General features: G+C 42.1%; 1 protein-coding gene across 2 annotated transcripts in view; it reads right to left on the reverse strand.

The window, feature by feature from the left end:
* KIF26A (kinesin family member 26A) overlaps positions 1-24194 on the reverse strand; it is a 173506-nt gene that overhangs the window by 92122 nt on the left and 57190 nt on the right. For both annotated transcript variants that reach the window (XM_056811181.1, XM_056811182.1), the window contains exon 3: positions 14593-15081. In XM_056811181.1, coding sequence (XP_056667159.1) covers positions 14593-15081 — 489 coding nt within the window. The remainder of the gene's footprint in view (positions 1-14592; positions 15082-24194) is intronic.

Below are 24194 nucleotides of genomic sequence, written 5' to 3' on the forward strand. Positions count from 1 at the left end.
CCCTGCCTGCCTCAGTTTCCTCATCTATAAAATGAGTTGGAGCAACGAATGGCAAATCACCTCAGTATATTTGCCAAGAAACCCCCAAATGGAGTCACAAAGAGTCAGACACAACTGGAATGAACAAACAACAACATAGGGATTTTATGATCTCAGATATCTCCAAAACCTCTTTTGTTTCCTTCTGAGACTCTCAGCTGTAGCTCAAACAACTAAAGTTGCTAGGCAAGTGTCCCCTGGCTAAGTAGGTTACTGCATTTGCTTTTGGGTCATCCTAACAATGCTCTGTTGGGACAGGAAGAAATTGAAACAAGCACATTTCCTTGAAGACCTGGGCCAGTGGGGAGGAGTGGATTCTCAATGGTCCATATCACGTGTCTGTAGTCTCTTCTGAGTCCTTAGTGGAATAATCACTAATACCTCATAGGCCCCTGGACCACCTCCTCTGGCTGTCAGACAACTGCCCTGGGAAGCCATATTCCTCTCGATAACAATCTAAGCCAAACTCAGTTAGGAAGGAAAATCTTCTGCTTTAAAACAAACAAACAAACTAAAGCTAATGCATTCCAAAGCCAATAGGCATGTCCTGGCTGAACCACTGTTTGGGGTTAACTGTACCCTGTCCAGTGCCACTAGCTACTCTGGACATGAGTTTTAAAGAATCATCATCTTTCATGGGTGCTAAGGGCTTATACCTAGAAAAACAGGAATGAAATTTAAATGCCAGTCAATCAATAAACATTTATGAAGCATCTACTATGTGCCGGGCTCTATGCTAAGTGCCATGGATATAAAGAAAAGTAAAAGACAGGTAAAAGACATCCTGTTCTCAAGAATTTTTCCAGAGGAGAAAAAGGAGAGCTGGGAGAATGGGGTTAAGAAATTCCCAAGGGAAAATGAATGGCACAAAGAGCCAAAAAATCACTGCTTCTGAGAAGCCCTCAGAATTAAGACTAGTCTCTGTGAACCCAGAACTGCCCTTCTCAGCAGCAGTTTACATTTTGTTTCCTTAGAGAACACAGAATGCCAGAGCTAGGAAGAATCCAGACCACAGAACATAGCATAATGGTACAAGAAGAGGTCTTAGATATCAATATCCCATCTAGTTTAACCCACTTTGCAGATGATGAAACTGAGAATCAGCAGCAAAGTGACCTGCTGAAGATTATAAAGCCAGGAAATTTAAAAAAGCAGGGATTTTAACCTAGATCATCTTTTTTTTTAAACCCTTACCTTCTGTCTTGGAGTCAATACTGTGTATTGTTTCCAAGGCAGAAGAGTGGAAAGGGCTAGGCAATGGGGTTAAGTGACTTGCCCAGGCTCACACAGCTGGGAAGTGTCTGAGGCCAGATTTGAACCTAGGACTGGCTCTCAATCCACTGAGCTGCCCAGCTGCCCCCTCCAGATCATCTTCTGACTTTTGAATCTAATGTTCTTTCCACTACAAAAATAGCAGATTAGAATAAACAGTCAGTCTCTAAGGGCAAATTCTTCTTGGACATTCTAGGATTACCCATTCATAAGGAAAATTGGATGTTGAATTCATTTCAGATATTTTTTAAACCCCACTATGTGCCTGTGTGAACTGAGTGCTCTACCTCTCCTCTTCTCACACTGGCCACCCCTTTAATCAAAAAAGAAAATGAACTGTTTACCCAGTTAAGGAAATCTAGAAGCTCTCTTTTCCCTGTTATTGCACTGAAGAAAACAGATGTTGGAAACCCACCAGGAAGAATTTCACAAACCAGTGAAAATGGAGTTTTTCACAAGCTGGAACACTCTTGCCTCCCTCCGGCTTCCACCTGGTGTCATATAAGACAGGGGACATGAAAGAGGAGGAGGAAGAGGTGGGGGCAGGGGACCAACTCTGAGCAATCCCAGACCTTTTTTTTTTTTTTAAACAAGGCCCTGCTGGAGAGATGATCTTCTCTGTTTGAGGAGTGCTGGTAGTTTTCTGAACTGCCCCCATTGTAAACCTCCCACAGAGACCCCAGGGATGAACACCTGGCCCTCTGGCTGGAACAGCTGCTGGGCAGCCCCCAAACACCTCCCAGTCACAAAGTGCACTGCAAGAATATTTCTGTCGTTACAGACTCACGTTTGCAGAATGTCAGAGCTGGGGGCTTTAGAATCATAAAACAACAAGCAAATAAAAAGTCAAAGCTGAAAGAGGTCTTAAATCATGGCAGTCAAGCGAATTCAAATCAACAAGCCTTTGAGGCAGCAAGGTGGAGCAGTGAATGGAGCGCTGGCTCTGGAATCAGGAAGACTTGGATTCAAATGCATCCTCAAACACTCACAAGCTGTGTGACCCCACTTAAGGCACCCTGCCTTAATCCACTGGAGAAGGAAATGGCAAACCACTCCAGGGTCTGCCTAGAAAGCCCCACGGAAGGAAGGGCCCACTGGGTCACGAAGGGTCAAGCACACCTGAACAACTGAGCAACACGTGCGAGGCTGACTTTGCCCAGCTCTGGGGGTACAAAGAAAGGTAAAAACACACGGTCCATCTTCTCAAGGAGCTAAGAAGGGATGGAGAGGAGAGAGCATGCAAGCAACTCTGTATAAATAAGCTAGGGACCAGAGAAGGCACTAATGTTAAAGAGACCTGGGAAAGTCTTTCACAAGGCGGGATTTGAGCTGAGAAGGTGAGGAAGGAGAAGGAGAATTGAGACAGAGAATACCGTGAAAGAAATGAGGTTGGTTGGAACAACGTAAAATGGGACAAGTCTAGAAAGGGTTTGAAAGGCTTTAAAAGCAAGATAGAGACCATAGAATGTAAGAGCAGGAAGCTGCCTTAAAATCCTAGAACCACAGAGTTCCTGGAACCTTTCCCGTTTTGATTTAAAGAAGGAGAAATTAAGTCCCTGCAAAAGAAAGAGACCTGTCAAGGTGATATAGATAAGTCACAGAGGATGGAATAGACTTCAAGTCCTCCCATTCACCAGCAAAAGAATCGAATTTTTTTTCCTACATCGCACCAGGCTTCTCACAATAACAGTTTCTTCAAGATTTTATTCTCTGAATAGATCTCATGCTCATCACACTCCCACCCCAAGGCCATCACCCAGTCCATCTGCTCCTCTATCCATCTCTGTTGGCATCCTAGCACTCTTTGAAGGCCTGGCTCAAGTGTCCCTCTTCTTCAGGAAGTCCTCACAGACATCCTGTCCTTCCCAAAGCTGGAGGCCATCTCTCCCTCACCTGTTGGCAGTGCCTTGGACTACTCTTCAGACATTTGCATGCTGACAGGACAAGGCATCACCAAAGAAGAGTAACAAGGAAGGTGAGAAGACTAGAGATGTGCCATCCTGGAAGGATTTATTAAAGAGCCCAAGGATGGCTATCTTGGAGAAAAGTGAAGTCAGAAGAAGCCCAAGAGCTGTGTTCAAGAATCTGAAGGCTTAAAGGATATCTTGGAGAAGAGGGATCAAGGTGGCTCTGCTTAGATACAGAGGACAGAAAGAGGAGCAACTGGGAGAAGAAGGAGGGAGTTACAGTCAGATTTCTGATCAATCTAAGGAAAAACTTTCGGAGAAAGAGCTGTCCCAAAGCATAAAGCATTACCTCCAGAGTCACTGGATTCCCTTATTAACTCAATAGGAGTCTGGATGGCCATTTGCTAGATTTTGTAGTAGGGATACCTGCTCAGATAAGGGTTCCATGTGCATCCTCCAAACCAACCCTATGTCACCTTGACAGGTATGTCATTCTTTCAGGGTCTTAATTTCTCCTACTTTACACTAGGTTGGGGATAGGAGAAGGGAAGGATGGGTTTGAGGGAAGAAAGAGTTGGGAAAGGTTTCCAAGAGCCCTGATGCCAAGGTCCTTCTGTGTCTTGTCATTCCTACAAGAATGGAATAACCAAAGTGAAAATCACTCTTCTAGAGCTAGCAGAAATGCTATTCATTAGGGGAAAAAGCACAGTGCTGCCCTGACCTCCCACCCCCCACCCCCCCCCCCACACACACACACTATAGGGTCCTTGATTCTTCCCAATTTAAAAGGCCAGACTCTGGACAGCAGGATTATCTGGCATTCACACCGACTCATCCCATCCCTCTGGACCATGGGATAATGATCAAATCAATGCCAGGGTTGGGATCTGGATCATCAGACAGTCCTTGCCAAGGAGGAATAGTAAATAAATAACCCCTTCAGCAAGAGCCTACCACAAGGAACAATGATGGCTTAGCCCCAAGTAAGGTAAGAGTCACCTGTACTACTTCAGGTCTAGAATCCATGGCACAAAGTAGGTGCTTTTAAAATACATTTAAAACTGTTGAACTGCTTTAAAACTGAAGCAGCTGTGGCCAACTCTGTAGCAAAAAATCTCTCCATACTTAGCTAGATGGATCCTCAGACAATACATGCATCCACTTTATGACCTCAGCCTAATATTTATGTAGGGCTTGAAAGCTTTGCAAAGCATTTTACAAATATTTTCTCATTTGAGCCTCACAACCACCATGGGAGGTAGGTGCTATGATTGAATAATCTCATTGTACATAGGAGGAAAGTGAGACAAACAATGGTTAAATGACTTGCCCAGGGTCACCAAGCCAGATCATATCTGGGGATGGTTTGGAGCTCAGGTCTTTGGGACTCCAAGCCCAACGTTCTATCCACTGCACCACATAGCTGCCAGAGCTTAGCTTAGAGGACCCAAGGCTGTTCATACCCCAAAGAGATAATAAGGGGAAAGACTTGTACAAAAATATTCATAGCTGCACTCTGTGTTGGAAAAAAAATTGGAAAATGAGGGGATGCCCTTCAATTGGGGAATGGCTGAACAAATTGTGGTATATGTTGGTGATGGAATACTATTGTGCTAAAAGGAATAATAAAGTGGAGGAATTCCATGGGGACTGGAACAACCTCCAGGAAGTGATGCAGAGTGAGAGGAGGAGAACCAGGAGAACATTGTACACAGAGACTGATACACTGTGGTACAATTGAATGTAATGGACTTCTCTACTAGCAATGATCCAGGACAATTATGAAGGACTTATGAGAAAGAATGCTATCCACATTCAGAAAAAGAACTGTGGGAGTAGAAATACAGAAGAAAAACAACTGCTTGATTACATGGGTTGATGGGAATATGACTGGGGATGTAGACTCTAAACGATCACCCTAGTGCAAATATCAGTAATATGGAAATAGATCTTGATCAATGATACATGTAAAACCCAGTAGGCTACCGGGGGGAGGGAGGGAGGAGTGGAGGGAAAGAACATGAATCATGTAACAATGGAAAAATGTTCTAAATTAATTAAATAAATTTTTCCAAATTAAAAAAAAAAATAGAGGACCCAAGGCTGCCTCCGTGACACGGGGAGGCACCACCAGAGGAGAATGCCAGTGGAGGCCCCACACAGTAGGAAGTTAAATATTTGTTGGATGAACGAGTGAATTTGATTCTCCCTATTTCCCTTGGCTTCCCATGAAGAAAGGCCCCCAGAACACCAAAGCTATTATCAGAACTAAATGAGATCATGTCTGTACAGTGCTTTGTAACTATAAAGCATGATATAGCTGTGAACTACTATTATCCTGGCTTCGACACCTACTAGATGGGTGCCCTGGGGCAAGTTTTTTGTTGGGGTTTTGTTTTGTTTTGTTTTTTGGTCCAGCCAGACCTATGATTTCACCCAAGATGCAAAAACTCCCTCCACCCATGCAGATTACTGACCTATACAGGTGGGCAATCTCCGGAAGCTGGCCCTCTGTCTACTTTTCCTCATTGTCTCTCTGGGATCATAGATTTTAGAACTGGAAGAACCCCTAGAGAGGAATTAGCTCCGCTCCCTCATTTCCCAGGAGAGGAGGAGGCCCAGAGAGGTTAATGATTCAGCTAATTAGTAGGGAGCTGGAGATTCAAACCCAGGGCCTCACATTCCAAAAGTGTTCTTTTCTATTACGTCAAGTCACACTGGGCAGGTAAGTGATGTGCTGGGCCTAGAGTCAGGAAAACTGGAGTTCAAATCTAGCTTTAGATTCTTAATAGCAGTAGGTGACCCTGAGCAAGTCACCCCACCCCATTTGCTTGTTTCCTCATTTGTAAAATGAGCTGGAAAAGGAAATGGCAAACCACTCTAGTATCTTTGCCAAGAAAACCCCAAATGGGTCACAGAGTCAGACATGACTAAAACAACTCAACAACCACAAGTCACACCAATAACTTTAAGCCTCAGTTTTCTCCTCCACAGAAATGGAGATGAGGAGAGTTGTATACGTCTTTCCACAGGAGGAAATAAGGAATACAACTTTATTTACCATTGGTCTTAACCCAACTCTGACTTCCTCGATGAGGGAAGTAGCTTCTTGGATGATGCAGAGGGTCATTTCAGGGAAATTTTTTAAAACAACATTATTATTATTATTATTATTATTAGGAAAGTACTTTGTAAATCTTTATTAAAAATGCATGCCCCAATTGCACTCACTGTTATCATCATCATCGATTATTCTTATTAGAAAAGATGAATTTGTCCATTAGGATAAACCACATTGGCATCTCAGTAGCTCCCCTATTATCAGTCGGATACCCTGAACCACAAGCCTCCTCCTACCTCCCCCAAAAATTTATGTTCTATTACCCTTGTTAGTAATAAAATAAACATACAACTGTTTATGGACAATACAATGAAGAAAAGGAGATTCATGGGACTGTCTACACCAAAGTATTTAATTCTAAAGTCTTCAGAGAGGGATTTTAACATTCTAAGGCTATTTCTAATTATTGATCCCTGGACACAGCAGGAAATTACCTCATCTGAGGCTTAAAGTTCTATTTATAGGCTTAATAATGCCATCATTGATTACTGTGACTGTTCTCTAATTATAAATCCATTATCTGACCCCTCCCTCTCCCCCCACCCCCGACAGACACATACCAATACAAACTGAAATAGTCAGTAGGTCTATAAAATTGGGTTGGAAAGAAGAATAAGACTTAAAGGACCACATTTTCTGTCCTTCTAGGGAACCCAGATTCTATGCCCTCTGATCTTATTCACCAAGGGCTCTAACCCTGCTTCCTCAAAAAGGTAATTAATTAGGTTCTTGGATGATCCAAAGAGTCATTTTAGGGAATGTTTAGCAGCTTATGGGACCACAAACAAAATTTCAATTCTCTAATTGGAAATTTTTTAATTAAATTTAATTTTTTTATCTCAATTTTGTCTCCATTGTTTCGAATTTCAAAGATAACAGGGCAGCTTCCTACCTCTATCAGTATCAATGTGGGGACAGGGGAGGAAGAAGTAGGATAATAAATAAGCTGAATATAATCTTATTTAAATTCTTCCCTGTAGGGTCATAGGAAAACCAAAAAGGAATATTTCCACTGACCTGGCATTCAAAACCCTCTCCCTCATCTTAGCTTTTCTTTCTTTTTTATTTTAATTCTGAATTTAACAAACACCAATAAAATCAGCACTTTCCATAGACACTGTAGGACAGAAAGAGAAGCAGAGAAGATTGTACATGAAATAGCGGGTTCCTATTAGGTAGAGCTTATTTTTCATTTTAAGCATATAATAAATTCAATATGTAACCTTCAAAACTGTCCTGCTTGTCTGTGATTCCTTCTGGCCTTCCTTCTGCTTTCTTTTCTTTTTTGGGGTGAAGAGGGGGAAAAGACTATTATAATTGTCCCTCCCCCTTTCACCTACCTCCATTGGGACAAAGAAAAAAAGAAAAAGAAAACATTTGAAACAAATGTGTATAATAAAAAAAAATCCCACTTTGGACATGTCCAAAAAAAAAATCCCACTTTGGACATGTCCAAAAAAAAAAAATCCCACTTTGGACATGTCCAAAATGGTTGTCTCTCTACATCTTGAGTCCATCATGTCCCTGTCAGGAGGGAAACAGTATACTTTATCTACCATTGGTCCTTCGGATAATGGTTGGCTATTATATTGATCAAGTTCTCAAGCCTTTCAAAGATGTTCTTCTAAAGATGTTGTTGACATATTATATAAATTGTTCACCTGGTTCTGGGCACTTCAGTCTGCATTTGTTCCTACAAACCTTCCCAAGTATCTCTGAAATGGTCTTTTAACACGAAATGATATATTATTACATTCATAAACCATAATTTGTTCAAACTTTTCCAGCCAATGGACACTTCTTTAGTTTCCAATTCTTTGCCATTACAAAAAAAAAGAGCTGCTATAATTATTTCTGCACGTGTGGGTTTTTTCTTCTTTCTTTTAACTCCTTAGGTTAGAGGCCCTGTAGTGAGCCAAAGGGCATAAATATAGGTTAGTGACTTTGGAAGCACAGTTCTAAATTGCTCTGCAGAATCTCTGAACCAATCTACAAATCCACCAATGGTTCGTGAATGTGCCTATTTTTCTACAACCCATCCAACAATGGTGATTCTTCTCTGCTGTCATTTTTGCCAATGTGATGGATATGAAGTAGAACCTCAGAGTTGATCTCATTTTAATTTCTCTCATTTTTTGTGATTTGGAGCATTTTTTTTTCATTTGGTTGTTGGTAGTTTACAACTCTTCCCTTGAAAATTGCTTGTTCATATCCTTCGACTCTCTATTGGGGAATAGTTTCTGATCTTATTCTCCCTTTCTTTTTTCTTCATCTCATATAACTCTTCAGAAAGAGACAGTCTCACATTATGATAGGCCTGCCTCTGAAGCAAGATAACCTGAGTTCAAGTCCTGCCTCCAACCCATTAGAACTGTGTGATTCTCACCAATCTTATGTCCTTAACTTCTCAGTGTCCCTAGCCATTATCTAAGACGATAAATTGGAGAACAATGAAATCCATTGAAAGAAGGAGTTTCTTCAACTAGCAAAATGAGGGCAGCTATGAATAGAGCACCAGGCCTGGAGTTGGGAGTACCTGCATTGAAATCTGGCCTCAGACACTTTCTAGCTAATTGACCCTGGGCAAGTCACTTAAACCCCAATGCCTAGCTCTTGCCACTCTTCTGTCTTAGAATTGATACTAAGACAAAAGGTAAGGGTTTAAAGGAAAAAATAGTTGAGTTATTGCCCAGGTTTCACAAATAGATCGTGTGCAGTTAACGGAAATGAGTTCAAGTCCTGCCTCAAAAGAATTAACTAGATGTGTGTCCTTGGATAAGTCACTTAAAGTCTCAACATCCCTGGCAATGATCTAGGGCTATAAAATATGGCTGGTTCATCTATTTCATTAAATGGAGTTGCTACATCTGAAGTTGTCTAAAAACAAAGAAATTATGGATTTGGACCAAAAATAAAAATGAAAAAACTGAGAAAAAAATAAAAAAAAATGTATGACTTATTCAAGGTCACATCATAATAAATGGTAGAGTCCAAATTCCAATCCATGCTTCATGCCAGGACTCTCCTTCCCCTCTACTGAACTGTACCACATAAAATAACAACTCTTCAGCATGATCTAGATGCCAACTGTTATTATTGGAAGGCTAAACCAAAGACAGTCAATTGATGCATTCAACACTTAGAATCATAAATCTGGAGCTGAAAGTGGCCTTAGAAGCCATTCAGCTCAATGCCTGAATTTTACAGATGAGGAAAGGAAGGCCCAGGGAGATTCAATGGCTTGGTCACCCAAGTAATAAGTCTCATCTGCAGGGTTCAAATCCAAGGCCTCTGACCCCAGAGTCACCCTGTATTCTGCTGCCTTCTCTCAGAGAGGATTACTCCAGGATAGGGCTGGTGTTCTTCCTTTGATGGAAGGAATCCCCCATTGTACAAATGGATTGCCAAGGAGAACAAGCCCCTGCTCCATATTTCTTGCCTCTACCCCAATTCCCTAACCAACCAAAGGCAAGGAGGAACCTTTGCAAACTACCCTCTATTTCACAATGAAGTTTTTTGTTTGTTTTAAATTTAACCCCTTACCTTCTGTCTTAGAATCAATACTGTGTATTGGTTCCAAGGCAGAAGAGTGGTAAGGGCTAGGCAATGGGGGTCAAGTGACTTGTCCAGGGTCACACAGCTAGGAAATGTCTGAGGTCAGATTTGAACCCAGGACCTCCCATCTCTAGGCCTGGATCTCAATCCACTGAGCTACCCAGCTGCCCCCTCACAATGAAGTTTTTATTAGGCCCAGGCAGTGCCACTCCACAAAGTTGATGTAGTCAGCAGTAGTCAGTTACTGGAGAACTTGACTTCAGAAATGTCATTTTTCACAGCCCTCAAAAAATTTCCTATTCTTAGAAACTTCAGGGTAGAGCAGTACAGGGAGCAGATAGAGACTTCCTTCATGAGGTGGCCATTCCACCAGCTCCTAGGAGGTGGGAATTGGTTTCTGAGTGATCTCGGGAACCAGATGTGTTCTGGAGAATCTGAACTATATTTGATTCTCTTGTCTATCCACTGAAAACTTCTAACCCAACCAGACGCCACCAAGAATAGCCAAAGCCTCTTCTTTCAAAAGGTGGACAGGGAGCAGCTGGGTAGTTCAGTGGATTGAGATTGGAGCCTAGAGATGGGAGGTCCTGGGTTCAAATCTGGCCTCAGACACTTCCCAGCTGTGTGACCCTGGGCAAGTCACTTAACCCCCATTGCCCAGCCCTTACCACTCTTCTGCCTTGGAACCAATACACAGTATTGACTCCAAGATGGAAGGTAAGGGTTAAAAAAAAAGTTAAAAAAAAAGATGGACACACATCCAATTTAAATAAAGCAAGTAAACACAATTCAGAGTTCTCTTCTGTTGATGAAGCAGAAGTGAGGATTCTGAGTCTGGAGTCAGGGAGACTGGAGACAATCTGGCCTCAGATACTCAGATCCACCTTTGTTTGCCTCAGTTTCCCAACTATAAAATGGAGATAACAATAGCATCTACTCCACAGGATTCTTATAAGGATCAAGTGAGATAATATTTGTAAAGCATTTAGCACAACACCTGACACACAGTATGTATGATATAAATGTTAGGTATTATTATTAATATCTTCGGCTCCAAGAGAGGGAAAGTCAGATTATTCCAGAGATTCTCATTTTAAAACTAAGTTCAGAGGAGCTACTGAAGAATCCTCCCTTTCGTGAAATAAACGTTTGTCATCCTATTCTGTTAGCCTTTGTCGTATCTCCCACTAATTGACCCCTTGCAAATTTTTTAAAAATAATTCAAATTGTAAAACAATTCTATCATCTAATTACAAACCCCTAAAAATTAGATCATTGTGATACAGTGTGGAAAGAGCATTGGGTTTCCAATCAGAGATCTGCATCTAGTCTGGGCTTTATTGCTAAACTGTTTCCCCTTCCTGGGCCTGAAATCCTGGACAAATCATTTCTCTCTAGGCCTCAGCTTCCCTATCAGTATGTAAGTAAGCACAGCCTTACAGTCACCAATGAAGGTTTTCATACGAGAAAGAAAATGAAACGTTGCCCATCTCCTGAGATAAAAGAGATGAGACATATAATAGATATAGATATATATTTTGTGGACATGGAAAATGTATGGATTTGTTTTACTTGACAATGAATGTTCTTAAAAGGTTTTGTTTTTCTTTTTCTTTCAATGAGGGATGAAAAAGGAGTAAAATGGATTTTTGTTCTTTAAAAGATTTAATTTAATTTTTAAGTAATATGAGATAAATCAAAGAAAGAAATGATTGACAAAGAAGATAGGTCAATCATGTAGACTATTTAAAAAGGAAGAGAATAGAAATTTCCAAACTTGGGACCAGCTAAGGTGGTTCAGTGAATTGTGAGCCAGATCTAGATACAGAAGGTTCTAGGTTCAAATCTGGCCTCAGATACTTCCTAGCTGTGTGACCCTGGGCAAGTCACTTAACTCCCAATGCCTAGCCCTTACTGCTCTTCTGCCTTGGAACCAATACACAATGCTGATTCTAAGATGCAAGGTAAGGGTTTTAAAAAGAAAGAGAGAAATTTACCATTTACACCCTTTCTTGTATCTTGCCTTGAGTTATGGCTATCTGAATCCCAATTTTCCCCCCATTCTAGACTGAGTTTCTCAATGGGTCATCTCCACCTCTATTTCCTCCAGAGATTGCAACAAATAGTCTTATTCAAAGTAGACGTTAATAAACGTTTGTAGATATCAACGAGAGAATGAGTTCAAAATGGGGATGCATGACTAGACAACAGTTCAACTAAAAAAAAAATCCTGTGGTTCTTATCAGATTACAAGTTCAGTGAGAATCAGACATATTCCACAATATCCAAAAAAAAAGCTAAATCACCTTATACTTCAACATTTTGGTTACCCTACAATCATATCAGGGCAGGCACTCCTTCTGTCAGTTCTTATCTTCTCAGCCTATGCGCCCAGAAATTCCCCAAAGAAGATCTATCTCATTAGATAGAAGCCTTTCTCTTTCAAGGTCTTTGAGTAGCCTTTGGGTACCAGTGCAACAGCCATGCTGTTCAGCTATTATTCCTTGCTTTTATGATCCACTTTCTTTTCTGATCATACATTTCCTTCATAATATCTCTTATTCCACTTCCTACATGAAAGTGATCATGAGTAACATTCTGTAGCCCACATATTCATACCCATTCAGCATCTCCCCATTTCTCTCTGGGCCACCTACAATTATGATTCCTTGGAGATTATCCATTGCCAGGTGGCAACACCAAGAGAATGCTAGTACTAAAAAGATGGATGTGTGTGGCAGAGAGCTTCTTGGGATCATTAAAAGGAACACACTTTTCTAAGTGCAGTCAAACTCATTCTCCTCTCTCCATTCAATTTTGGGGGCAGTTACCTGTCCATACAGCTCTTGTCTAGGCATGGTTAGCACTAATGGATTAAATCAATGAGCTGCCTCTCCAAATGCATGTCAAAATCTGGATGGATTATTTGTAGAGAAATATATAAGCATATATATGTATTCTTCATGTACTTATTTTCTGCTATGTGGCATAATACATATCTAGTTTATTAGGAATGGCTATGGATGTTATTGAGGAGATCCTATGGTATTCAGAGGTTTGATGCAAACACTACAATACAATCCACCAACAGAAGCACATGAAAGGCCTCCCAATCTGAATCATATCTATCTTCCATTTGGAATTTAATGGTTTAATTTGGTCTCATAGCAAGTTTTCTGTAGATTCTTATTTCACTTCTATCTCACCTGTCTTTATCACTGTTTTATAAGGGGAGAGCACTCCAATTCTGCTGTTATTCTCCTCTCCAAAGCTCAGCCAATGAATCTGTCCCTAAATTAGTGTGGCCCTTAGTTGTGGTGTCTCTCTAATCTGGCAAGATCAAGTTTATGTTTGGTGAGGGGATTTCTGGGTTCTTTGGGCCTCCTCATTATGGTATTGGGTTAAGTCATTTAAATTTCTCCAAAGAAATGATCATTACAAGTGACATTTATGTAATTATGACCAGAACCAGATTAAAATCTAATCGAGAGATGTTGAACAAAATAAATATACACTATGACATAGATATTATTAATTTGTGATTTTCTAAGTCAATATGCAGTTCAAAGGAATCCCTTTCTATTTGAGTTTGACACTGTCGATCTACAAGGCTTTTGGCTTCTGTTTCATTTCTTGATTCCCAAACCATCATCTCCCCTAGTAGATTGTCAGCTCCTTAAGAGCAAGGACTGTCTCTTATCTTTGTTTGATTCCCTAGAACTTAATAGAATACCTGGCACATAATCGGTACTTAATAAATACTTATCGGCTCACCCTAGATTTGGTCTCCTCTCCCCATCCACTTTCTTCTTTACCCAATAAATACATTTCCAAGAAATGGAAAGAGCATAAGCTTCTCTTATGTTTGGTGAGGGGATTTCTGGGTTCTTTGGGCCTCCTCATTATGGTATTGGGTTAAGTCATTTAAATTTCTCCAAAGAAATGATCATTACAAGTGACCACTAGACCCATCTAAGCAAGGCAACATTAGCCACAGACAAGAACAATTATCATTGGGTAGCAACAGCTGCCCCCTAAAGACTCATTTTAATTTCCAAAATATGTGCTATATAACCTCACTCACAACAGGGTCATCCCTTAATAGTAACTGCCTGGTCACAGGTTCAACTCCCCTAAGTCTACAAACACAACCAGATTCTACCAGATGGGCCCAGTCCAACCAGTTCAACCTACCACACATGTTGGCCCAGTGAACCAGTAGCTCCAGGGTCATATGCAAAAGCAGCTTTCCAGCTCTTCCCATTGTGACCCTGTGGCCTGGGTAAAAAACTTCCATTGACATTGGATAAAAAGTGATGTTACAACTTTTGGGAGAACCAGCATGGTACACACATACAATGTAGAGACATAATAGGGACTACTATAGCTAACCAATAACAGAAACAACCTTTGGATCAGCCAGTGGATCAATAAACATTTAACAAGAACCTCCAAAGACTAAGTTTGGGGTTTTTTGAGGGAGAGGTATTATGCACCACCATTGATGACTCTGCCCAATTCTAGTTTAGGAACAAGGTAAGAGCTCTGTGATGAGGTTACCTGGAAAGGGTTAGCAAAAATGTTCTTTTGCAGGGAATATGGTTTGGACCATATTTTCCAAGATGGCGGCTCTAGGCATCTTTGAAAATGATTTTCCTTGGGTTTGGTTTCACTTGAGCAAAAGTTACCAATACTTACCAGGCAAGCTGGTGGGAGGAAACTGTTCACCCTGGAGATGCTCCACATGCCTTCCAGGTATTGCTGAGCCTGGATGGTTACAGAACTCAAGGCACCCCCGAGGCCTGTGGGAGCCACAGTGACTTGAACGCTGGAGTTGGGAAAGCCCCCAGAGCCTGGGGGCCATGCTAGAGCTTTTTTCCTCTCTGCCCCAGGGAAGAGAGAAGTCTGCTGCTTCCCCACTTGCCCTGAGGCCAAAGGCAAGTCTCCACTCAAGGAGCAATGAGTGGCCAGGTTCTGGGATGCCAAGCGGGCCAGGGCCCCAGGACCATGTGGGTGGTCAGGCTTCTCCTGGCAGGAAGACACCTGGACCATTTGGATGGCTTCTTGCTTAAGCTGGTTCAGGTGAGTGGCACACACATCACAGCGACTCTCTCCTTCCAACCGGTTCCTCTGGAGATATTCAGGCACTTGGAGTCTGTCAAGAATTAAAGCTGAAATTCTTGGATCCTAGAAAGAAGAGGAAAAGACAAAAAAAAACCATCAGTTCTGATGAAGGCAAGGGAGTAAAGAACAGGGAAACAATGAGAACTGCCACTCACAGAGGTTCCTGCTCACACTCCCGCAGTCCACAGCTGCTTAACAAGCTACAAGCATGTTTCATTTTTAAGAACCCAGTGTGAAAATAATTACCTGAGCTTAATAGCTGGGCTTGGGGTGTCCTTAATAACTATCCATTCACTTGTGTTCTTAATTAACTGTCCTTTGGAAACCACTAACACGACTGTGTTGTCCATGCTCCCAGACAACCTAGGGCTCTGGCGAGCCTCAGCAAACCAGGGGAGGGGATGATGTCACCAGCTCTAAGCTCAGAGGCTTAGACCCTCCAGAGTGACAACAGAACTCTAGAATTGGAAAGGCCCTCAGAGGCCATCAAATACAACTCATACCTGAATGATAATCCCCTCTACAATTCATGACACACGGCTGTCCAGCTGCTCTAGTGATGGGGAAAGTCACTCCCTCCTTCAATGGCCCACTCCACTTTTGAGACGGCCGGCGTTATTCGCAAGTTTTTCCTTCTGTCCAGCCAAGTTCTTCATCTCTCCAACTTCCACCCATTCCTCTTAATTCTGACTTTTTTTCAATCACAATTGGTCTAATCCTTCTTCAGCATGACAGTCTTCAAGTGCTGGAAAGCAGCCATTATTTCTCCCTTTGGTCTTCCATACTTCTCCACACTCAACATCCTCCATTACTTTTATCAATCCTCTAGGATCTTTGATCCTTCCCCACCAACTTGGTCACACTCCTCCAACTCACTCATGTCCTTCCTAAAATGTTGATTCTAGCAATGGAACCACCTCTAGCTGTGGTCTGACCAGGAAAGAGTAGAACTATCCTCTTCCTATCCAACTGCTCACCTCTGTGAGTTCAAGTCCAGCCTCAATTACTAGCAGTGTGACCCTAGGCAAGTACTTCACCCTGTTTGCCTCGGTCTCCCCAAGGATCTGGGGAAGAAAATGCAAACTACTAAAGTATCTTTGCCAAGAAAACCTCAAATGGGGCCACAAAGAGTAGGGCACCACTGAAACAAGTGAACAAAAACACAACTGCTCAGTAAAAAGTAAATCCTATTAAAAATCCTTTAAAAAAGGGGGTCTTGGAAGATTATCTAGTCCAAAAAAAAAAAAAAAGCTTTTCTGTGTCTTGGACCCCTATAGCACTCTGGTGAAACTTATGGACTCTTTTTCAGAATGTTTTTAAATAAATAAAGGAAATGCTAAGTTTCTGGTGAAGTTGGTGAAAATCAAGATGGCAAACTGCTTGAATACATGGGTCGAAAGAATATGGTTGGGGATGTAGACTCTAAATGATTATCCTAGTGCAAGCATCAACAACATGGAAATAGGTTCTGATCAAAGACACAAGTAATACCCAATGAAATTGCACGTAAGCTGCAGGAAGGGTGGGTGGAGGAGAGGGAGGGAAATAAAGTGAGTATTATAAAAATACTCATAAATACTCAAAATACTCAAAAATAAAAAAAATACTCAAAAATAAAAAAAAATAAAAATACTCATAAAAAATAATATAAAAAATTATAAAAATAAAAATATAAAATAAATAAAATAAAAGGAAAAAAAGAAAAGAAAGATGCCATTTTTTTCCTAAATAGGTTCACACAATTCCTGGTCTATCCAAAGACCCCTTGGGAGTCTATGGACTCCAGATTAAGATCCCTTGGTCTGTTCCAATTTACTTATCTTAGAGAGAAGGAAACTGAGCCCCAGAGATGTCAAATAAGGCCTCATAACCAGTAATAAGTGGCCAAGGTAGGAAACTGCATAGAACAGGGGAGAGGGTTTTGGATGTGGAGTCAGACAGAACCTGGCTCTGCCACTCACTGCCTATGAGACCTTGAGCAAATTCCTTAATATCTCTGAACTCAGTTTCCTCTTCTGCAAAATGAGGAAGTTAGATTAAACAGCTTCTATGGTCCTTTAGAGCTTATAATCTATATAGTTCTTGAGCCCTAAGCCCTAGTCCTTTGACTCCAAATATAATAATCATCATCTAGAGGTCTAGGCCATATGGACCTTCTAATAATACCACCTGATATGTCTACATACCTATAACTATCTATTATGTTTCAATATACCTATGTCTATCTATATACCTATATACACAATAATATATAAAATACATCTACACATACACATACGGGGCAGGTCGGTGGCTCAGTGGATAGAGTATCAGGCCTAGAATCAGGAATACTCATCTTCCCAAATTCAAATTTGGCCTCAGACACTTACTAGCTATGTAGCCTTGGTCAAGTCACTTAACTCAGTTGGTCTCTGTTTCCTCGTCTGTAAAATGAGCTGGAGAAGGAAATGGAAAACCTCTCTAGTATCTTTGCCAAGAAAACCCCAAATGGGGTCATGAGATGTTGGACACAACTGAAACAACTCAACAATATGCATGTGTATACATATATGTGTGTGTATGTATGTGTATTCGTGTGTATAAATTCCTGCTTAGCCCTTTTTCTAACAGAAAAAAAAAACAATTATAGTTCTGGCTCTGCTATTCTCTATAATTGGTTCAACAAGAAACACATGGTACTCACATGGCCGAGTGCAATAATGACCTACACTCCCAAGAAACCAATTTAACAACCACACCTATCAAATGACTTCCAATTCTCTCTGACTTAAATCTGCTTGACAAGAGGGGTAAGAGACCTGGGCTGATGGGGCTAGAGAGTGCCAGGGTTTTGTTCTGAGGTTACCATTTCAGAAATACTATCTGTCAGGAAATTCTGGCCAGGCAGTTGGGTGTAATAGGAAAAAAAAAAACACTAAATTTGATGTGAGGAAATTCAGGCTCTTGTTCTGGCCTAGTAATAAATTTTTGTAGCCTTGGGCAAGCCCCGTCCCCAAATCTTGGCCTCAATGTCCTGTTTTTAAAAAAACAAAAAAGGTGGGGGAGGGGGCTTGACCTCAATGAGAAATTCTCTAAGGTCTCTTCAATGCTCTAAATCTTAGGAAACATCTTCTCCAGCAACCCCTTCCCAATTTTCCAGTTCTCCAAAGGTCAGACAGGAAAAGAAAACTGACCAATTTAATGTCCTCCAGACAATTAAAGTTTAGTGAAAAATCATAGTATGCCAAAGAATTTGTTTAAGGGGGGAGGGGGGGGGGGTTGAGGCAATTCTCAAATGGAAATATTTATTTGATGACCAATCAGTGCCATTTTATTGAATGCCTACTACCTGCCAGAAACTGTATTAGGCACTGGGGATATAAATACAAAAGTGAGATAATCCCCTCCCCCAAAGAGCTGCCACTTTGAAATCTTTGTAACTTTGGGTAAATCATTTTCCCTTGCTAGGCCTCAGTTTTCTTACTTGTAAAATGAATTAATCCAACTAGGCCAGAGGTTCTTAATATGGGCTGTGGGCTTTTTAATAATATTTTAATAAATGTACTTCATTATAACTGGTTCTTTATATAATCCTATGAATCGTATATTACATATTCATCAGTTTCACCATATGGCCAAAGAGGTCCAAGATATAATAAAAGTTAAGAATCCTTGAACTATATGGTCTCTAAAGGTGATTTTCCCACAGCTAGTGTCACAATGAGTGCTGAGCCTGGAGTCAGAAACACTCATCTTCCTGAGTTCAAAACTGGCCTCAGACTTTTATTAGCTGTGTTACCCTGGGCAAGTCACTTAACCCTGTTTACCTCAGTTTCCTCATCTGGAAAATTAACTGGAAAAGAAAATGGCAAACCACTCCAGTATCTTTGCCAAGAAAACTCCAAATGGGGTCACAAAGAGTCAGACACTAAAGAAACGACTCAACAACAAAGGTTACTTTCAGTACTTATATTCTGTGGAGTCTTATCAAATCGGTGGCAGAGTCTTTAAGACTAGGCCAAGGGTCTCCCAGCCCCTGTGCTCTTTCCAATGGTTTGCACATGTTGTCACCCTAGGGTTAAGGAATCAAAGGGCTATGGAAGGGCATCAGTCGATGTTTAGCTGTGAATCTCTTCTAACCCTGCCCACAGAAAATAATCCCAAGGCCTCAGCAAAAAATCGTGAAAGCAAGGAATTTCTAACCTTGCCTTGACCAGAGCGAGGATGAAAGGGAAGTTATAGTCAGCTCAGCTCAACTCAGCCCTGGCTGTAATTGCTGGGGGTGCCTGGTGGTGAACCCCTGACTTGTTAAAAATCTCTGTGGAGCCCTGGACTATCTCCCGGAGGGCTCCCTACTCAATGGAAATTGAGGACCTAGTTAAAGCTACCTTTGAAGTTGCCTAGGACTTCTGGTCCTGATTAAAAATCCTCTTTCCTATCCCATAGAAAGTTTGCAAAGTTCAAAAAGCCAGAGCTAGATCAAAAGGAGACCTCTGTCTGCCTTGGGAAATACGCTCTCATTAACAAAGGGAAACTTCGCAGAGCTCCCATTAGAAATAAGCTGGCCCCTCAGAATCATAGAATTGGGGGGGGCGGTACTGGAGAAGACTTTAAAACAAAGACTATATCATGGAAGACCTGAGAAGGACCTTAGCAAGCCTGCGCTAAAATGCTGGGGATACAGATACCAAAAAGTGAAATCATCCCAACTCTCACCATGAAACAGAGAATGTCTGAACCAAAAGGAACCTTAGTGCATCTACAACGTAGAATATCGATGTTAATATCCATTAATATCAATGAAACACTGTCACCTAGAACCCAAGACCCAGAAGACTCCTTAAAGAATATTGAATCAGGGCATCTAGGTGACTAGAGAGCCAGGCTTGGAGATAAAAGGTCCTGGGTTAAAATCTGACCTTACACACTTGTTAGCTGTATGACTCTGGGCAAGTCATTTCACCCCGATTTCCAAGCCCTTACCACTCTTCTGCTTTGGAACTAATACACTTGATTCTAAGATAGAATGTCTTGGAACTGATCCTCAGTATTGATTAAAGGTCGTTTTATTTTTTTAAAGAATATCAGGTCATAAATCTAGATCTGGAAGGATCCAAGGAGTTATAATAATAATAATAATAATAAAAATAGCTAACACTTATATAGCACAGTGGATACAGCACCCAGCCTGCAGTCAAGAAGACCTAAGCTCAAAGCCAGCCTCAGCCACTAGCCAAGTGACCTTAGGCAAATCATTTAGCTGTTTGCCTCAGTTTCCTCATCTGGAAAATGAGCTGGCAAACCACTCCAGTAACTCTGCCAAGAAAACCCCAAATGGAGTCACAAAAAGTCAGACATAACAGAAATGACTGAACAACAACAAAATATAGAACTAAGCACCAGGAACTAGGCTAAGCATTTTATGATAATCTTATTTGGTCCTCCCAACGACCCCAGGAGGTAGATGTCATTATTATCCCCATTTTTACACATGAGGAAACTGAGGCAGGTAGTTTTTGTCTTGTTCAGAGACACATAGAACTCTGGAATCCAAGCCTGAGATCCATCCTTTGCACCTTTTAGTCCAACCCTTTCATTTCCACATCAGGAAATAGAAGCTAGAGAAGTTGAGAGGGTTTGCCTATGGCCACACACATACATTAGAGGCAGGACCCTAGAGCCTGGGAGAGATGAAAATAATTTGCCCCCTTGCTCACATGGGCACCGAACAATTCTCAGAGCCCTGATCTGCTACCTCCCAGCCCAGGGCTCTTTCCACCAGCCCAAGCTTCCTCCCTCACTGACACCATGGAAGTCTGGATACACACATCCACCTCTGTTTTTCCTCTTAATTCCACTAATTGGAAGAGTTTCAGAAAAACACCCACTAGGCAGCAGAGTCAGAAATAAACTGTATTGGAAGAAAGATAGAAATATCCCTTCCTGTTGGGGAGAAATTCTCTTTCCAAGGCTGTCATTCTGGCTGCCCAGGGCACGCCAGCTGCTGCTCTCTTCCCCAGCTCTCCCTAGGGGTCAGGTCTTTTCCACAGCCGGGAGGTCAACGTCAGCTAGCCAATGGGTGGGTATGAAGAGGAAAAGAAATCTACCTGATGCCCTGTTAAGACCATTAGGCCACCCGATTAAAAGGCAGCAAGTCCCACTCCTCACACCCACCCCAAGCCTGCCCCCAGATCTCTCTCCAGCAGGCAGGCTGCCCCATTGTTCCCAGCATCGTCCCCCCTCCTCTAGCTGGCCCCTTCCCCAGCCCCAGCCACACTGGCACTGAAGGGAAGGCGCTTCTAGGATCACAGGGCTTCCAGGGAGCCCCACTCCTCTCATCCTCCAGGTGGCCACTGGAGCCCAAAACAGCGACTGACACAAGGAGAGGAAATAAAGTCTTAACTCCCACCAGGATCTAACTCGGGCTGGAGAAGGTCCTGGAGAAGGCAAGGAGAGAAACCATCAACCAACCAGCTGGAGGATTCTAGAGTCCATTCTACCACCTATTCTTATAGCCTCCGCATGAAGATGTCCTGCCCACTAATGTCCAACGCTTGAGTGATGGCATGATGGTGGACCCTTCAGTCATTAGGAACCCACCTCTCTGCTCCTTTCCCACGCTGTTTCTAGTTCTGCCAACTGCCAAGTAGAAAGATACAACTTACTTTTCACATAGCTTTATAGACTTCCCTCACTCCCACCTGGGTGAGAGATGGCGAGCCCAAGTATCATCATCCTACATTCTGGGGAAACTGAGGTTTGGAAAGGTTTCAAACACACCCCCACTACCTCATTAACCATAGTGACTCCCCGAGGGAGATTTGAAGAACTCATTTTCCCTATTATCCATAACCTATTTTGTACCTCTCAATGCCTTCTCTGAATTAAACGGGTATCATGATGTCATTGGATTTGGATTCAAATCCCACATAATAATCATTCATTGCTATTAAGTCATTTTTTTCAGTCTTGCCAGATTCTTCATGACCCCATTTGGGGTTTTCTTCACAAAGGTACTGATATGGTTTGCCATTTCCTTCTCTAGCTCATTTGACAGATGAGGAAACTAAGGCAAACAGGGTAAAGTGACTTGCCCAGAGTTGCACAGCTAGTGGCTTGTCATTTACTTCTCCGATTCATTTGACAGATGGGGAAACTGAGGCAAACAGGGTAAAGTGACTTGCCCAGGGTCACACAGCTAGTAAGTGTCTGAGGTCAGACTTGACCTCAGGGAGAGTCATTTTTCTGATTCCAGGCCCAGCACCCTATCCACCTTACTAGCCGAATAATAATATTTATTTATGTATAGATATATAAAATGAATAAATAAAACTATTTTACATAAATATATGAAACAAATATACATATGTAAAGTAAAATATATATACATATATATAAAATAACACTTATATGATGCTGACGATGTGTTGGGGTCTGTGTTAGACTCTTCATGCCAACAGATCTTCACAGCAACCTGAGAGGTAGGTGCTATTGTGACCCCCCCATTTTACAGAGGAGGAAACTAAGGCTAGGAGAGGCTATGTGACTTGCTTAGAATCATACAGCATCTGAGGCTAGATTTAAACTGGGGTCTTCCTGATATCAAGCCCCAGAGCTCTCTATCCACCACCCCTGGCATATATCATCACTTACTGGCTGTGTGACTTGGAGAAAGTCATTTAAACCCTCTGGGCTTCCTTTTCCTTATCTATAAAATGAGTGGAGTTGAACATAAGATTATCTCTAAGATCACTTTCCCCTTTAAATTCCATGGTTCCTCCTCAGGCTGACAAGGAAATAAAACCCAGGAACTTCAGCCATGGGAGAGCCAGTCTGAATCTCCCCTGGGAAGAGTTTTACAAGCAGCAAACTGCGTTTGATGTGTTCCCGTATGTATGCCACGCAGTCCTGGCCTCTTGGGTCTCAGCTCATTTGCACCCTGGGATGTAACTGCCCTGAACTCGGTGGAAGCCTGGGGCCCCCTGACCTCCCAAGTCTAGCTTCCACTTCTAAGCTGTGAGCTAGTAAAAATGAGCTGGGCCACATTTGGGCCCTGGAAATCCCTCAGCTGTGAAGATCTGACCCTCTCCCCGTGCCACCCAGGGCACCCAGAGCCAGAACTGTCCCCAGGGCTGGGAAACACCTCCCCCCCCCCCAACACAAGCACAGACAGCACACTTTGGGAGAAGGCTAAGAGAGGTGGTTCTTTAGCCGGTTAAGAGGGGCATCCCAGAAAAGAGAAGAGCCAAAGAGTCAACCAGAAAGCCCTTCAGATGCCACCAAAACAAAGAGGAAGGACCATCCTGCCTCCTTCCTTCCCTCAAGCTGCCTTGAGTGATGCCCTTTTGCCTTCAAGGCTTTTCTTCAGGATCTAGAGCTGGAAATGAACCTTACAGCTAGCCTGTCTTTCCCATCTTTTGGAGGAGCAAACACACCAGAGAAGAAAAAGGAGATCCTCAAATGTTGAGCGACATGTAGGATTGGAGGCCATGTCCTTGGATCACTAAGCTGCCTTTGCCCATGCTTAGAAGGTCTTCCTTCACCATCTCCCGCTCCTAGCACCCTAGCTTCCTTCAAGTGTCTCGGGTCGGATGCTACCTCCTACACAAAGCCTTTCCTGGTCTCCATCTCTGACCCCCACCCCTTGTTAATGCGTTCTCTCTGTCCAATTGCTTAGGATCATACATATAAAGCTAGTAGAGACCTCAGAAGCAACCTAGACCAACCTCCTCATTTTACATGTGGGAAAACCGAGGCCTGGCAAGATGGGGTGACTCATCCCACCACTTGGCAGAGCCAACATCATAAAAATACTACAAGGTGAGGAAGACTTGGGTTCAAATCCAGTCTTAGCCACTTACTTGTTATGTGTGGCCCTAGGAGAGCCACCTAACCTCTGTTTGTCTCAGTTTCTTCATCTGTAAAACAGGGATCATAATAGCACCTATCTCCAAGGGATCAAATAAGATAACATGTGTAATGTGCCTAATATATAGTAGGCTCATGGTAGGGGTAACATGAGTTATCTCTTATTATTATTCACCCCCTATTCCTTGCTAATTTTCCTTACCACGGTCCTGTGACATAGATAGTCCAAGGATTAGGATCACCCCTTTGCACCAGAGGAAAATGAAGATTATAGTGGGAAAGTGACTAACCCAAGGTCATACTACATTGAATGTAGAAACTCCATCTCT

The sequence above is a fragment of the Monodelphis domestica genome, chromosome 1, assembly GCF_027887165.1.
Source record: "Monodelphis domestica isolate mMonDom1 chromosome 1, mMonDom1.pri, whole genome shotgun sequence".
Taxonomy (NCBI): domain Eukaryota; kingdom Metazoa; phylum Chordata; class Mammalia; order Didelphimorphia; family Didelphidae; genus Monodelphis; species Monodelphis domestica.